This window comes from Chiloscyllium plagiosum, unplaced genomic scaffold (genome assembly GCF_037043375.1).
Source record: "Chiloscyllium plagiosum isolate Xiang-an unplaced genomic scaffold, Cpla_swu_hap1 HiC_scaffold_44, whole genome shotgun sequence".
Lineage (NCBI taxonomy): Eukaryota > Metazoa > Chordata > Chondrichthyes > Orectolobiformes > Hemiscylliidae > Chiloscyllium > Chiloscyllium plagiosum.
Genome location: NW_028270182.1, coordinates 48089933 through 48105928, shown reverse-complemented (window position 1 = coordinate 48105928; position 15996 = coordinate 48089933). Strand labels below are relative to the sequence as shown.

Here is a 15996-nt window from a genome sequence, read left to right as displayed (position 1 = left end):
TCTCACTCCCCAACACGCAGCCCCAACCTGACTCTCAGACCCCGTGCACTTCCCCACCATCACGCTCACTCTCCCGCACACTCCCATTGTCCCGTTCACTCCCCCGTACGCACCCCCATCATCACTCTCACTTCCCCACACACTCTCCCACCGTCACGCTCTCTCCCCCACACATTCCCCCACCATCAGGCTCACTCCCTCATACACGTTCCCAGCATCATACTCACTCCCCCACATATTCCCCCACCATCAGGCTCACTCCCTCACACTCCCCCAGCATCACACTCTCACGCCCACGCAGTCTCCCACCACCACGCCCCTCACACACCTTAAACTGAGCTCCTGCCTGTGAACACCGACCCAGTTGATCCACTCTAAATGGCCTTTAACGCAATCCCCATTCTATTCCCTGACTAACAGACAGCTTGTCCCACACAATGTGTTCTGTTTGTGATATCCTGTTGTACCAGTCTCAGCCACAGCCTACGGCGCCACTCCACCTATTACCCCCTAGTAACGGCTCATGTTCTCACACCCACTCTGTCCCCGAGCAATGGCGTTTGGCCCAAGCTCCATACTGTTGCTCTGGCAATGGCCTGATATGCCGTCCCAATCTCTGTTCCCTAACATCCGTGTGAAGATCGACAAACCTCTTCTGTTCCCCCAGCACCGAAGAATTCGAGGAAGACAGTAACATTGGGAGGTTATGATGGCAAGATGGAGAGAGAGTGAATGAGATTGCAGAAGGCAAGCTCAGTGGAATTGAGTGTGTATATGGGAAAATGAGAGAGAAATAGCAGTGCAGTGGGTGGGGGGGGGGGGGATAAATGGAGGGAGAGTGACAAAGGGAGCAAGGTGAATTCTGCTTAAAACCAAGTTGGAGTGGGAGACCCAGAGGTGAAAGTAAGGACAGAGGAAGTTAAACCCAGCTCTTGAGCTCAGGGCGCGGTGCCCTCCCTTTCCCTGAGGACCAGGAATTGGAGCTGAGTCGGTCTCTCTCCAGCTCAGTTTCTCCAACACAAAGACACACAACAACATCGGTCACTCTGCTGCTCGGCACACTTTAATCAACATTTTTATTGTTTACAAATGGAAGTGATGGATACAGTCAGTGGGATGGTGCCTTTTCTCACTGGCCCCTTAGTTGTGAGAAACATTGAAAAGTGTCCCTGTAACCCCCCTGTGGGATAAGGATGGACAAACCAGCACTACCCTCAGTATGTTACCATAGCGACAGGCTGCTCCATCGCTGAAACACTGAACTGAAATGAGAAAATCCCGGATGGATTGATTAATGAGGGAATTTGATGGATGGATGGATTTGGGTAAAGGGATATTTTAGCACATTCTTCAGCTGCTGCCTGAACTTAGTCTGGGTCACGGCATAAATCGCGGTGTTTGTGCAGCAACTGAGGAGCTGCAGCATGAAGCCCAATTCCTGCACAAAGACATGCAGATACACAGAGTAATACCCAATCCAATACATCCGCCTCCATAAAGAATACAGCATGAACGTTGACCACAACAGGATGAAATTGGCTGAGATCACAAACAGTAAAATGATGGATTTTTTTCGGTTTCTCATTTCTGTGTCAGACTGAGCGTCCCCATTGGTGTGAGCGCGGAGTCTCCTGCGGGCTCTGCTGGTCACTAAAATGTGTCTGACGGTGAGAACATTGAGCAGCAGAATCAGGAGAAATGGGACACACGGGGTTAGAATGTGGTGGAGGAACTCGATTGTGACCCAGACACTGGAGTAACGAACAGCGACTGTTACATCACAAAACCAGGGGGCGTTGCCCAGCCGATACCGAGCCGTGCGCATAAAATACCAGGAAATGTTCTTTAAACAGCTCAGCACAGTCACTGCTCCCAGAACCACAGCCGCCGTTTTCTCACTGCAATATTTACTTTTGAGCTTCTGGCAACAAATGGCCACAAACCGATCAAAGGTGAAAGTGACGGTGAACCAGACAGAGCAGTCAGTGGCTGCATAAAGCAGGACGGCGTGGATATTACACACGGGGAAGGAGTACAGGATATAAAACTGTTCCCGATAAACAATGGGAATGTGTCTCAGGATCAGGTCGAGGATAATGACCAGGAGATCCGCCGCTGCCATGGCCCCCAGGTAACGTCTGACACATGGAGACAATCCACAATCTTTATAAAGCAGGACGTAGATGGTCACTACGTTAACTGTGAGGAAGGAAAGCAAACCCGTTATCCATCAGCCTGGAGGCAAAGGGATCCATTTGATCGGGGACGCAGTGAGATTTTCAAATGTGTCCCTGTATTCAGGGATTTATGAAAATAATTGCAGCTGGAATACCAAATGGGAAGGTCTGAATTATTGACAAAAATGTGACATAAACCGCAAGAAACCCTCCCTCCCCAAACACACAGAGACACATCCATAAGGACAGATGGTTTCTAGAACATTCCCACACACTCGATCACTCGAGAGCAGACACAGGTCACTTCCCAGTTCCTAATACGGAGAGTGGAAACGTTGCTGTCCTGAAGGAATCTTTCCCAGTTTCCTGAAGACAAACGGAGTTTGGGAATTCCTGTGTTTTTGTCTAAATTGTGGTCGATCCTGTGTCGTGGAGAAATATAAACGCAGGGAAAACTTATTCATCCCTTTAACTGCCTGAGGGGCCTGCGGAACAGTGTCTCCTTCTCCCTGGAACGGGATCTCTTCCCTCGGGATCTTATCGTTTGTTCAATTCACTGACGTCTGGCCGTTCACAAACAATGTCAGAGACAGAACGTTCCGGGGAATGTCAGTTATAGAATGTCGGGGACAGAACGTTCCGGGGAATGGCAGTTTTAGAATGTCAGGGACAGAACGTTCTGGGGAATGTTAGTTATAGAATGTCGGGGACAGAAGTTCCGGGGAATGGCAGTTTTAGAATGTCTTGGACAGAACCTTCCGGGGAATGTCAGTTATAGAATATCAGGGACGGAATGTTCCGGGAAATGTCGATTATAGAATGTTGGGGACAGAACGTTCCGGGGAACTCCTTGACCTGTCCATCACCTTTCCCCCCTACCCACCCCACCAACATGATGTACTGTACCTGGACACACTGTAACATTAATGGGGTGAGAGACGGAGGTTCCAATCACAGGAATGGGAACTAAAGGCATTGCCATTTCAGCTAAAAGGGTTAGATGTACCACATTCTCAATCCACCTCACAGAACCAGCCCAGACACCATCAACTCGGAGGAGATATTTGTTCACCGTGGATCACAGTGTAGACCAGGCCTGTGTGCTGCTCAGTACAACCCAGCAATCTGTCCAGATTCATCCATTACATTGGTCAATACAACCCCAATCTGTCCAGAGTGGAACACTGCATAGATCAGATCAGGGCATTGATCTATAAACCCGGATTAGATATCTTTCCAGCGCGGTGAACTGTGCAGACCACAGCAATGCACTAACATGTAAACTTGAAACAAATATCCATCCAGCACAAGGAGCTAAACAAACCACATCATTGCATTATCTATAAACCTCAACCAGATACTCTGGCCAGCACAGCGAACTGTGCAGTGATCTCCCGTGAATTAATCTGTAAACCCGAGGCAGTGACCCTCCCAGTATGTAGGACTGTGTACACCACCCCAGTGCATTTATCTGTAAACCAGGAGCAGTTACCCTCCCAGCATGTAGGACTGTGTACACCACCCCAGTGCATTGATCTGTGAACCAGGAGCAGTTACCCTCCCAGCATGTATGACTGTGTAATTCACCCCAATGCATTGATCTGTAAACCAGGAGCAGTTACCCTCCCAGCATGTAGAACTGTGTACACCACCCCAGTGCATTGATCTTTGAACCAGGAGCAGTTACCCTCCCAGCATGTATGACTGTGTAATTCACCCCAATGCATTGATCTGTAAACCAGGAGCAGTTACCCCCCAGCATATAGAGCTGTGTACCGCAGCCCAGTCCATTGCTCACTAACACTGTGTTAGATCACTGTCCAGTGTGGGGAAACTTGCAGACAGGGCTGGAAGTGACAGGATGTGCTGCTCCCATCCATTTCCAGCTCCATATCTCCATTGTGCCCTGACAAGGGGGTGCTGTGGGTGTGAATATCACTGCCAGAGAGAGATGGCGGGGGAATCAGTTTAAATATCACCACATGGGAGGGGTTTGGGAAATAGACAGAGAGGGAGAGACTGAGAGACAGTGTCATGGTAAGATGTGTTCCCAGGTTTCAGAATGCTGAAATGTAGACACTTGGATAGCATCCTGTAACATGAGCCAATCTTGCCAGGAAAGATGGGAAAAAGGGATATTGGTGTGAAGTCAGATGAGCACCTGACTTTGTTCTGCACCTTTTTAACTGGAATTGGTTTCAACACAATCTATGACTCATTGGGCAGTTTCTAACAATGATTTATCTCAGTGACACTTTCATTGAGTGTGACAGAGGGATTATCTGCACGAGGCTGAGCTAGTTTCCTCGTGCTATCGTATCGAGCTAATTAACTACCCACCCCACCCCATGTTGTCCCTCTCATTCAATGCCAGCCCGTTTCTCCCACCCATCACGGCTGGAGGTACACACAATCGCCTGGTTATACCTGGATATTCCGTGATCCCTGACACATGTGCCATCTTTAAAAGGCAAATGGGCATACAGTTGAGCTTTCTTAGTTGGGAACTGCCCTGCACATTTTACCCCGAGCATGGTGGATAAGGGAAAATTGCACCACGGTTTGTCGACAGGGGTACGGAGGTCCTGATACAGAGGGGGACCATTCTCTTCCCAGAGGGTGGCACACCATCAGACCCACCGAGCATGGTCTGAGCTCTCCACTCAGCTCAGTGCAGTATCTACGGTCTGTAGAAATGCCCAGCAACACAGGACAAGCATCAATAACCTTCCCCATTCTGTCAGGGTAAGGGACGCTGTATTCTCTCTGCTCCCACACACTCACGGTATATCTGTTATAGCACCGATCCCCGAACAAGGCTCGTGCTCCACCACTCTCACGACTGCATGCAGCAGTCTCTGTCTCTCTTTCTCTACCTTCCCCCCCTCTCTCTCAACTTTCCTCTCTCCCCCACCCCCCCCCTCTCTCTCTCTCTCCCTCTCTCCATCCACTTTACCTCCCACACCAATAACACTGCCTGGATACAACACTGTGGACAGACTCCCTACGGACACCTCACCATGACCCCATCCCCACCCATACCGACACTAACAGCAGGACCACCCACTCCCACCCTCACTCCCACCATCCCTTTCTCCCATTCGAGGAGAAACAGGAATAGGACAGAAAGGGCCAAGCCGGGTGGTGCAGTGCCGGATATCCATTCCCTCACACCCCCTCCCCCCGCCATGTGGGGAGGACCCTGATTGGAGCCAGAGAGGACCGGGACACCTCGTGTGGAGATTCTGAAACATCCACGTCCCACCGATCGAGAAAGGAGCAATGTTCAGTGAAGGGCAATTCTCACTTTAAACCCACTGGCAGCTCCGTTTCCCCCCGGCACAAGTTAGAAGCCGTGGCCCTGATGCCATCTCCCATTTGTGTCGAGCTGGTACAAATGGAATCCCCACGGTGTCGGTGGGCAGGAGGGTGGGCAAGTGTGGTGTGAGAGGGATGAGGGCGGGGTATTGGGAGTGAATAAAGAGTGAACCAGGGCGTCCTGGTCCCTCCAGAAGGCGGACAAGGGAGAGGAGGAAAATATGTATCTGGTGATGGCATCTTGCTGGAGGTGGGGGAAATGGCGGCTGATGATCCTCTGCATGTGAACGCTGGTAGGATAGTAGGCCAGGACAAGAGGAACTCTCTCGCTGTTGCAGGAGGGAAGAGAGAGGGTGAGAATAGAAGGGTAGGAGGTGGGTCAGACCTGATTGAGGGCCCTGTCGACAACATGTTAGGGAAATCCTCAGTTGAAGAAGAACATGGACATTTTGAAGGCCACATTTTTGAAATTGACAATATCAGAAGCATTTCGGTAGAGACAGAAGAACTGGTGAAATGGAATGAAGTCTTTGCAGGAAACAAGGTGTGAGGGTGCATACTCCAGGTAGCTGTGGGAGTCGTTGGGTTATTACTGGATATCAGTGGCAGGTCTATCCCCAGAAATGGAAATGAAATGCCAAGGAAAGGAAGGGATGAGTTAGAGAAATGCGAGGTGAAAGTGAGGGAGGGATGCAAATTGGAAGTGAAATCGATGAACTTTTCCAATTCAGGACGAGAGTGAAGCAGAATCGATGATATCATCTAAGTATTGGAGAAAGAGTTGTGAATGGGGCTGGAATAGAACTGGAACAGAGCATGGTCTACGTATCCCACGAAGAAACAGGTATGAGTGGGGCCCACATGTGCATTCATGCACCCCCCTCTGTGTAGCAGGAACAGGCTGAAGCAATGGGTCTGCCCAGCCAGATCTGTTTGTGGATTTTCAGGAGGGGATGGAAGCGAGATCTGCTATCAGAGGGCCATCAGCTTGGGGACCATTAGGTGGGGGCAAGTGAGGTAGGAATGTCCAGATGAAATGTGGTCAATTATCATCGTTGAACCAATGGCCTGATGATCCATGGTAGGGTCATGGTCCAGCAGGTGATATGAGGAGGTAACTGAGAGATTGCGCTCAGTCTGTGCAATGTAGATGTCAGTCCACGAGACTACAGCAGCATCACCCTTCCCAGCACAGACTGAATAACGCAGTCAGGGTTGGATCAAAGCACACAGAGTACAGCCGTTGGATTGGGTGAAAGCATGCAGAGAAATTAAGGCAACCAATGTCACATCGAGCATTCTCAATGAACAGATTGAGTTCAAGCAAATTTCAGAGGGAGAGGTCCAGATGGAGGAAGAACATTGGAGTTAGGCAAAGAGTCTGTGGGACGGGGATTGGAATCTTTGCCTAAAGAAATGGGCACCAAGAAGAAGACTGTGGAATAAGAGTTCAACATCATGTGGTGCCCAAAATTCATTAAAGTGGAGGCACAGCGGGATAAAGCTGAGACCTTTGTTAAGTACAGAACATTCAACATCAGAGTGTGGAAGGTTTGGAGGGATGGTGAAGATACGACAGGAGGTGCATTTGGAGGAGGGGATGCAGTCAGCGTGCAGGGCACGTGTGGGGAGGATTTCCAAAGGGTCATAGGCATCTCTGTGTTATTACATTTCGTGGGCCTCATACATCTGATGAGCATGGCGAATGAGCCGGAGAAAGTAATAGAATTGGGGAGGGGTGCAGCCATGAGCCAATGAGACGTGATGTTTTTGGACAGTGGTACTGACATCACACGATCAGTCCTCAGAAACGAACTGATTGAAAATAATCTCAATCGTAATCTTATTGTAACGCCTTGATTTCATTGTGGTGACACTCAATCAGCAAGGTCCAACCAGAGGGGAGGCCATATTAGATTTGGTACTCTGTAATGAACGGGGACAAGTGGTGGGCTTGTTAGTTGGTGAACATTTTGGTGATGGTGACCACAATTCTGTGACTTTCACCTTGGTTATGGAGAGAGATAGGTGCGCACAACAAGGTAGATTTTATAATTGGGGGAAGGGAAATTACGATGCTGTAAGGCAGGATTTGAGGAGCATACGTTGGGAGCATAGGCTGTCAGGGAAGGATGTGGTGGAAATGTGGAACTTTTTCAAAGAGCAGATACGACGTGTCCATGATATGTATGTACCTATCAGGCAGGAAAGAAATGGTCGTGTGAGGGAGCCTTGGTTGACGAGAGAGGTTGAATGTCTGGTAAAGAGGAAGAAGGAGGCTTACATAAGGTTGAGGAAACAGGATTCAGACAGAGCAGTGGAGGGATACAGGATAGCCAGAAGGGATCTGAAGAAAGGGATTAGGAGAGCTAAGAGAGGGCATGAAAAATCGTTGGCGGATAGGATCAAGGATAACCCCAAGGCTTTTTATGCGTATGTGAGAAACCTGAGAATGACGAGAACGAGGGTAGGTCCGATCAAGGACAGTAGTGGGAGACTGTGTATTGAGTCGGAAGAGATAGGAGAGGTCTTGAACAAGTACTTCTCTTCAGTATTTACGAACGAGAGGGACCGTATTGTAGAAGAGGAGAGTGTGAAATGGACTGGTAAGCTAGAAGAGATACCTGTTAGGAAGGAAGATGTGTTGGACATTTTGAACAACTTGAGGATAGACAAGTCCCCCGGGCCTGACGGGATATATCCTAGGATTATGTGGGAAGCAAGAGAGGAAATTGCAGTACCGTTGGCAATGATCTTCTCGTCTTCACTGGCAACGGGGGTGGTACCAGGGGACTGGAGAGTAGCGAATGTTGTGCCCCTGTTCAAAAAAGGGAATAGGGATAACCCCGGGAATTACAGGCCTGTAAGTCTTACTTCTGTGGTAGGCAAAGTAATGGAAAGGGTACTGAGGGATAGGATTTATGAGTATCTGGAAAGACACTGCTTGATTAGGGACAGCCAGCACGGATTTGTGAAGGGTAGGTCTTGCCTTACAAGTCTTATTGAATTCTTCGAGGAGGTGACCAAGCATGTGGATGAGGGTAGAGCAGTGGATGTAGTGTACATGGATTTAAGTAAGGCATTTGATAAGGTTCCCCATGGTAGGCTTATGCGGAAAGTCAGGAGGCATGGGATAGAGGGAAATTTGGCCAATTGGATAGAAAACTGGCTAACCGGTCGGAGGCAGAGAGTGGTGGTAGATGGTAAATATTCAGCCTGGAGCCCAGTTACAAGTGGAGTTCCGAGGGATCAATTCTGGGTCCTCTGCTGTTTGTAATTTTTATTAATGACTTAGATGAGGGAGTCGAAGGGTGGGTCAGTAAAGTTGCAGATGATACGAAGATAGGTGGAGTTGTGGACAGTGAGGAGGGCTGTTGTCGGCTGCAGAGGGACTTAGATATGATGCAGAGCTGGGCTGAGGAGTGGCAGATGGAGTTCAACCCTGCCAAGTGTGAGGTTGTCCATTTTGGAAGAACAAATAAGAATGCGGAATACAGGATTAATGGTAGGGTTCTAAGTCAGGTGGAGGAACAGAGGGATCTTGGGGTCTATGTACATAGATCTTTGAAGGTTGCCACTCAGGTGGATAGAGTTTGTAAGAAGGCCTATGGAGTATTATCGTTCATTAGCAGAGGGATTGAATTCAAGAGTCGTGAAGTGATGTTGCAGCTGTACAGGACTTTGGTTAGGCCACAGTTGGAGTACTGTGTGCAGTTCTGGTCGCCTCACTTTAGGAAAGATGTGGAAGCTTTGGAGAGGGTGCAGAGAAGATTTACCAGGATGTTGCCTGGAATGGAGAGGAAGTCGTACGAGGATAGGTTGAGAGTTCTCGGCCTTTTCTCGTTGGAACGGCGAAGGATGAGGGGTGACTTGATAGAGGTTTATAAGATGATCAGAGGAATAGATAGAGTAGACAGTCAGAAACTTTTTTCCCCGGGTACAACAGAGTGTTACAAGGGGACATAAATTTAAGGTGAAGGGTGGAAGGTATAGGGGAGATGTCAGGGGTGGGTTCTTTACCCAGAGAGTGGTGGGGGCATGGAATGCGCTGCCCGTGGGAGTGGTAGAGTCGGAATCATTGGCGACCTTTAAGCGGCATTTGGATAGGTACATGGATGGATACTTAATCTAGGTTAGAAGTTCGGCACAACATCGTGGGCCGAAGGGCCTGTTCTGTGCTGTATTGTTCTATGTTCTATGTTCTATGTACTTTTCTGAGATTTTAGACCACCAAACTGTGAAACCATAATATATGTTGATGTTATTAACAGGACAAATTTATGCATGGTTTTGGAAGGTACTAGAAGGGCAGAGTTTATTTGGCATTCTCATAAGCTCTGGGGAAGGTGTCATTGCTCAGTTAGGAAATTGCCAGGACAGAATATCCTCTGATTCCCATTGACTACAGTTTACTCAGGGTACCTGATGCCACTTGAGTCAAATACTACTTTGATGCAAGGGAAGTTACTCTGATCTCACTTCAAATGACATTGGAAGATCCTTAAAATAATACAAAGCAAAAGGACTGAACATGGCTTGTTTGAACAATGTGTTCACTGTCCTCACAAAGTTTAAAGGAAAACTGATGCATTGACGTCTGATTCTGAGGAGAGATTCATCCTATTTGCGATTAGGCTGTTTGGTTAAGAGCTGTGACAAAGAGAAAGAAAGACACTCCACTCTCTATCATGGGGAACAACACCATTCTGTTCACGGTGCATCAGACAGTGACAGAAACACACGATTGTCTGTTACGATTGAGTATTGATCACCCCAATCTCATCATTCACTGATGATCAGTAGCAGCACAGAAGCTCCCTCATCCTAGTTGGAAAGCAAAAAGTGAACGCGTTGGTCAGATAAACATAGAAGAGTACAGCACAGAACAGGTCCTTCAGCCCACGATGTTCTGCTGACCATTGATCCTCATGTAAGGTAAACCTGATGTATGAACCCTCAAATTGCTGTGACCATATGCATGTCGAGCAGTCTCTTAAGTATCCCCAATTACCCCGGTTCCACAACTGCTGCGAGCAATGAATTCTATGTTCTCACAAATCTCTGCATAAAGAACCTGCCTCTGGCATCCCCTCTATACTTTCCGCCAAACAGCTTAAAATTAAGACCCCTCGCGTTAACAATTTCTGCCCTGTGAAAACGTCTCTGGCTATCAACTTTATCTATGCCTCTCATTAACTTGTACACCTCAATTAGGTCCCCTATCTTCCTTCTTTTTTCCAATGAGGAATGTCCGAGTTCAGACAACCTCCCTTCGTAAGATAAGCCCTCCAGTCCAGGCAGCATCCTGGTAAACATCCTCTGAACCCTCTCCAAAGCATCGACATCTTTCCTATAATGGGGCTACCAGAACTGGACACAGGATTCCAAGTGTGGTCTAACCAAAGTGTTGTAAAGCTGCAACAAGATCTCATGACTCTTAAACTCAATCCCCCTGTTAATGAAAGCCAAAACGCCACATGCCTTCTTAACAACCCTGTCCACTTGGCTGGCAATTTTAAGGGATCTATGGACCAGCACACCAAGATCCCGCTGTTCCTCCACACTGCCAAGAATCCTGTCTTTAATGCTGTACTCAACTTTCAAGTTCGACCTTTCAAAATGCCATCACTTCATATCTATCCAGGTTGAACTCCATCTGCCACCTCTCAGCCCATCTCTGCATCCTGTCAATGTCATACTGCAGCCTACAACAACCTTTGTGTCGACTGAAAACATGATAACCCATCCTTCAATCTCCTCATACAAGTCATTAATAAAAATTACAAAGAGTAGAGGCCAAAGAACAGAGCCCTGTGAAACACCCCTCAACACTGACTTCCAGGCGGAATACTTTCCTTCCACTACCACTCGCTGTCTTCTGTCGAACAGCCAACTCTGTGTCCAAACAGCTAAATTTCCCTGTGTCCCATTCCTCCTGACCTTCTGAACGAGCCTACCATGGGGAACCTTATCAAATGCCTTACTGAAGTCCACATACACAACATCCACAGCTCAACTCTCATCAACTTGTATAGTAACATCCTCAAAGAACTTAAGATTTGTGAGGTATGTCCTGCCCCTCACAATGCCGTGCTGACTGCATTTAATCAAGCCATGCTCTTCCAGATGGTCAGAAATCATATCCCTCAGAATCCTTTCTAACACCTTGCAGACGACAGACGTGAGACTGACTGGTCTGGAATGGCCGAGGATTTCCCTATTTCGTTTCTTGAAGAGGCATTACATTTGCCACCCTCCAGTCCTCAGGTACGAAGATGCAATGATCTTTGCAAGCGGGGAAGCAATCACATTTCTCGCTTCCCAAAGCAGCCGAGGACAAATTTGATCTGGCCCTGGCGACTTGTAAATCTTAATGTTTGTCAAAATTTTCAATATATCCACTTCCTCAACCTGCATCCGTTCCAGCATGCTTACCTGCTCCTCAATGGTTTCATTCACTACAAGGTCCTTTTCTTTAGTAAAGACAGATGCAAAAACCTCATTTAGGGCTTCAACTATCTCCTCAGACTCTATGCACAAGTTCCCTATGCTATCCCTCACCGGCCCTACTTTTTCTTTGATCATTCTCTTATTCCTCACATACGTGTAAAATGCCTTTGGAGTCTCCCTAATCCTTCCTGCCAAGCCTTTTTCGTGCCCCCTCTTGGCTGTTCTCACCCCATTTTTGAGCTCCTTCTTCGCCTGCCTGTAATCCTCTAGCGCTGAGAAAGACCCTTGCTTCTTCCACCTTCCGTAAGCTGCCTTCTTTCTTTTGACAAGAAGCTCCTCCGCTCTCGTCACCCAAGGTTCCTTTATTTTACCCCTTCTTGCCTGTCTCAGAGGAACACATTTAAGCATCACTCGCAACAACTCTTCGTTAAACAGCCTCCACATGTCTTTAGTGCCCTTTCCATGGAACGATTACTCCCAGTCCATGCTTCCCAACTAACGTCTGATAGCATCATAGTTTCCTTTTCCCCAATTAAATATCCTCCCATTGTGCCTGCTTCTCTCCTTCTCCATAGCTATGTAGAATGTGAGGCAGTTGTGGTCACTATCACCAAAATGCTCTCCCACCGCAAGATCTGACACCTGCCCCGGCTCATTGCGGAGCACCAAATCCCAAAATGGCCTCTCCCCTCGTCGGCCTGTCAACGTACTGAGTTAGGAAACCCTCCTGAACACACCTTACAAAAACAGCTCCTTCCAAATCATCTGCTCGAAGGAGGTTCCAATCAAAACTGGAAAGTGAAAGTCATCCATGAAAACAATCCTACTCCATTCACACTTTTTCAAAATGTGCCGACCTAAGCTTTTTCAATCTCCCTGATGCTATCGGGGAGCCTGTAGTGAGGTGACTGCTCCCTTACTGTTCCTAATTTCCATCCATACTGACTCAGTAGGCAGACACTCCTCGACAATGGTAACTTCTGTAGCTCTGCTGCCCTCACTGATTAGTAGTGCTACAACCCCTACTCTTTTCCCCCTCACTATTCTCTTTAAATGTTCTAAACCCTAGAAGATCCAGCAACCATTCCTGCACCTGTGAAACCCACGTCTCTGTTATGGCCACAACATCATAGCACCAGGTTCTGATCCACGATCTCAGCTCATCACTTTTATTTCTGATACTTTTGGCTTTCAAGCAAACACACTTTAACCGATCTCTTAGTTCTTTCCCAGGAAATTCCTTCCCACTGGCTGCGCCACCTCTTGCTATTGCCTCATCTCCATTAACTCTCACCACCGGTGTATAGCTCATACTAGTTTACACCCTCCTGAACCATTCGAGCAAACCTTCCGCCCATGACATTGGTCCCCTTCCAGTTCAGATGCAACCCGTCCTTCATGTACCGGTCCCACCTTCCACAGAAAGCATCCCAATTATCTACATATCTGAAGCCCTCCCTCCTACACCAACTGCGCAGCATGGGAGTAACTGGGGAATTGGTGTAACTTACAGTGGGAGTGCCAGAAGAAGGGTATAAAGGGAGATCATCAGTGGAAGAGTATGTAGCAACAGAAGGGGTAGTGCAAGGGAAGTAGGAGTGTGAGGAAAGAGTAGAACGGAGGAGGAAGAATGGCAGATAACGTTTTAGTGACAGGGAAAACCTTGTTTTTGGCGAAGCGGGATTGTGTGTGAAAAAATCACGGTTCAGGAAAATCGAGATCTGGTTTCCATTCGAAATTAAGGAAAGATTTCATATACTTTCTTCTCTATTACTTGATTCTTGTTCAGATTGTACATGTACTCTATATTTCTGTAAACCATCAATGTAGACGGCATGTTTTTTTTCTCTCCTAGTATGGTGTTTTTGGAATTCTATTACAATGTGTATTTGCTTCCAATTCAAGGTAGACATGGCAATATGATTTGATCTCCATAACATAGAATTTAATTGCATATTTATCCTCATCACCCTAGCTGATTTAAAGAAATAATTAATTAGTCTGCGTCCACCCTGCAGATGAAAAGTTTCTCCATTTCTGGCTATAACAGAGAATGTAACAAAGAACAGCGCCTCCAAAATGCTAATGTTCCAGTGCAAGGTGCCAAAAATTAGTTCATCCGAAACTATTTACAAGCTTTATGAATAAAACATGTAGAAGGACAAAGTGTAAAAGATGAATTCAATTCTGTGTCGAAAATGTTATTTGTGGCTTCCTCATAAAACACGTTAGCCAAATCACTCTGATAATTGACCAAAATAAGAAAAGCCAGAGACTGGAAATCTCAATGCTCCTCTGAATAAGATCTGGAGAACTGGAAGGAAATCACGTTTGATTTGTGATACTCATAAATGATGCTGGTGAGAATGTGAAAGTTGTGGGGGGCCGTTAGCAGTGGAATGATAAACACTGTTGTGGATGACACAAAGCTGAGCTGGGTGGCTCACAGTCAGGAGAAAATGGTTAGGCTACAGGAGGGTAGAAACAGAGTATTCAGATAACCAGATAAATGGGCGATGAAATTTAATACAGATAAATGTGGGATGATGCACGTCAGAAGTAATAAGACAAGTGAGTACTCAAACTATGAATGGGGAGATCTAAATTTACTCGTTTTTCCATTGCAGCAGGGAAGGTTGAGGAGGGAATATGGTACAGGTGTACAAGAGCATAAGTGGTATGGAGAGGCTGAACAGACAGAAGCTGCTTCCCGTAGTCAAAGGATCAAAAACAAAGGGACGCATTTTTGAAGTGAAAAGCATGGAATGGAGAGAGGATTTGTGGAATGTCTTTCGAACTGGGAGGATGGTATGAATCTGGAATGCATTGTCTAGGAGGGTCGTTGAGGGAGGTAACCTCACAAACGTTTACAAAGCCTTTGGATGTGCACTTGCTGGCGCAGACGTGATAGGCCTTTTCTTCGTTGCATGATTCTCTGTGGTGGCAGCCGTGAAGACTCTGATATATTCTTAAGCAATAAGCAACGACAGTTGCTGTTTTGTTCCTTTGGACTCAGTAAGTGGTGAGATTACAAACCAACATCATCTCATGCAGCTTCAGCACTTACTCAACCTACAGCAACCGACCCATCTCTGGGAACATCCAAACTAATTCACATGCTCAGTGTAAGCATTGACCAACAACAGCAGGAGCATCTTTCCACCTGTGTGCTACCATTATTATCGCTACAGAAATATCATGGACACAGCTTTTCCTTCAATATAATGCAGACTTTTAGCTCTGAGGGCTCTATTTCTCTGAAGCATAATAAATTCCTTCCCAGATATTCACTTTAACAAAAAGCAAGTTTTCCTGTGTTTTCGACCCAGTTGTTCATCACAGAAATCCCCACCCCACTCCTCCCCGACCGCTTTCCCCTTTAGTATTTTCTTGTGCAATGTCTGCCTGATCTCACACATCTCTATCCCTCACAGACCCCACACTCTTCATCCTTATTTGTGAATCGCTGATAAACCCGCACCTCTTCTCTAATATTTATTCCAGCTTCCATCTCACAATGTGAACTTATATGATTCCTTCCCTCAGCATGGTCATTAGACTGGCCGTGCCTGATGTCCTGTTCACCTCGAACTTCTACTCAGTTTCTGACCTGCTGCTTTGGTTCCCACATTCCTGTTTTATTAGTTTAAATCCATTCGACTTGCACTAGCAAACCTCCCCACAAGGATGTTGCTGCTCCTCCAGTTAAGATGCAACCTGTCTTTTTTGTACAGGTACTACTTGTCCTGGAAGAAAGTCCAATGATCCAAAAATCTGAAAACATCAACCCTGAACTCGCTTTTTAACATGTTAAGCTATACTGCCTTACTAATCCTTAGCTCTTTTCAAAGTGGCACGGGGAGTAATTCAGAGATAAAAGAGGATTGTTCGGTCTCTTTCTCTCTCACACACACACAGACACCACATTACTTTGCAGAAGAATACAAATAACCTTATAAATAATCAGAATGATAACTGGAATGAAGGATTTAGTTAAAGAAATGATGCGGGAAATTGCGTTTCTTCTGGATGTCAGTTTGTTCGCTGAGTT

The 15996-nt window shown here is 46.8% G+C and overlaps 1 protein-coding gene across 1 annotated transcript in view; it reads right to left on the bottom strand.

Moving 5' to 3' along the window:
- Positions 1–1291: 1291 nt before the first annotated feature.
- The window catches only part of LOC148137397 (putative G protein-coupled receptor 139), a 51092-nt gene continuing 36387 nt past the window's right edge, over positions 1292–15996 (bottom strand). Inside the window, exon 5 of the mRNA XM_087983000.1 lies at positions 1292–2199. Within this exon, the coding sequence (XP_087839126.1) occupies positions 1292–2199 (908 nt within the window). The remainder of the gene's footprint in view (positions 2200–15996) is intronic.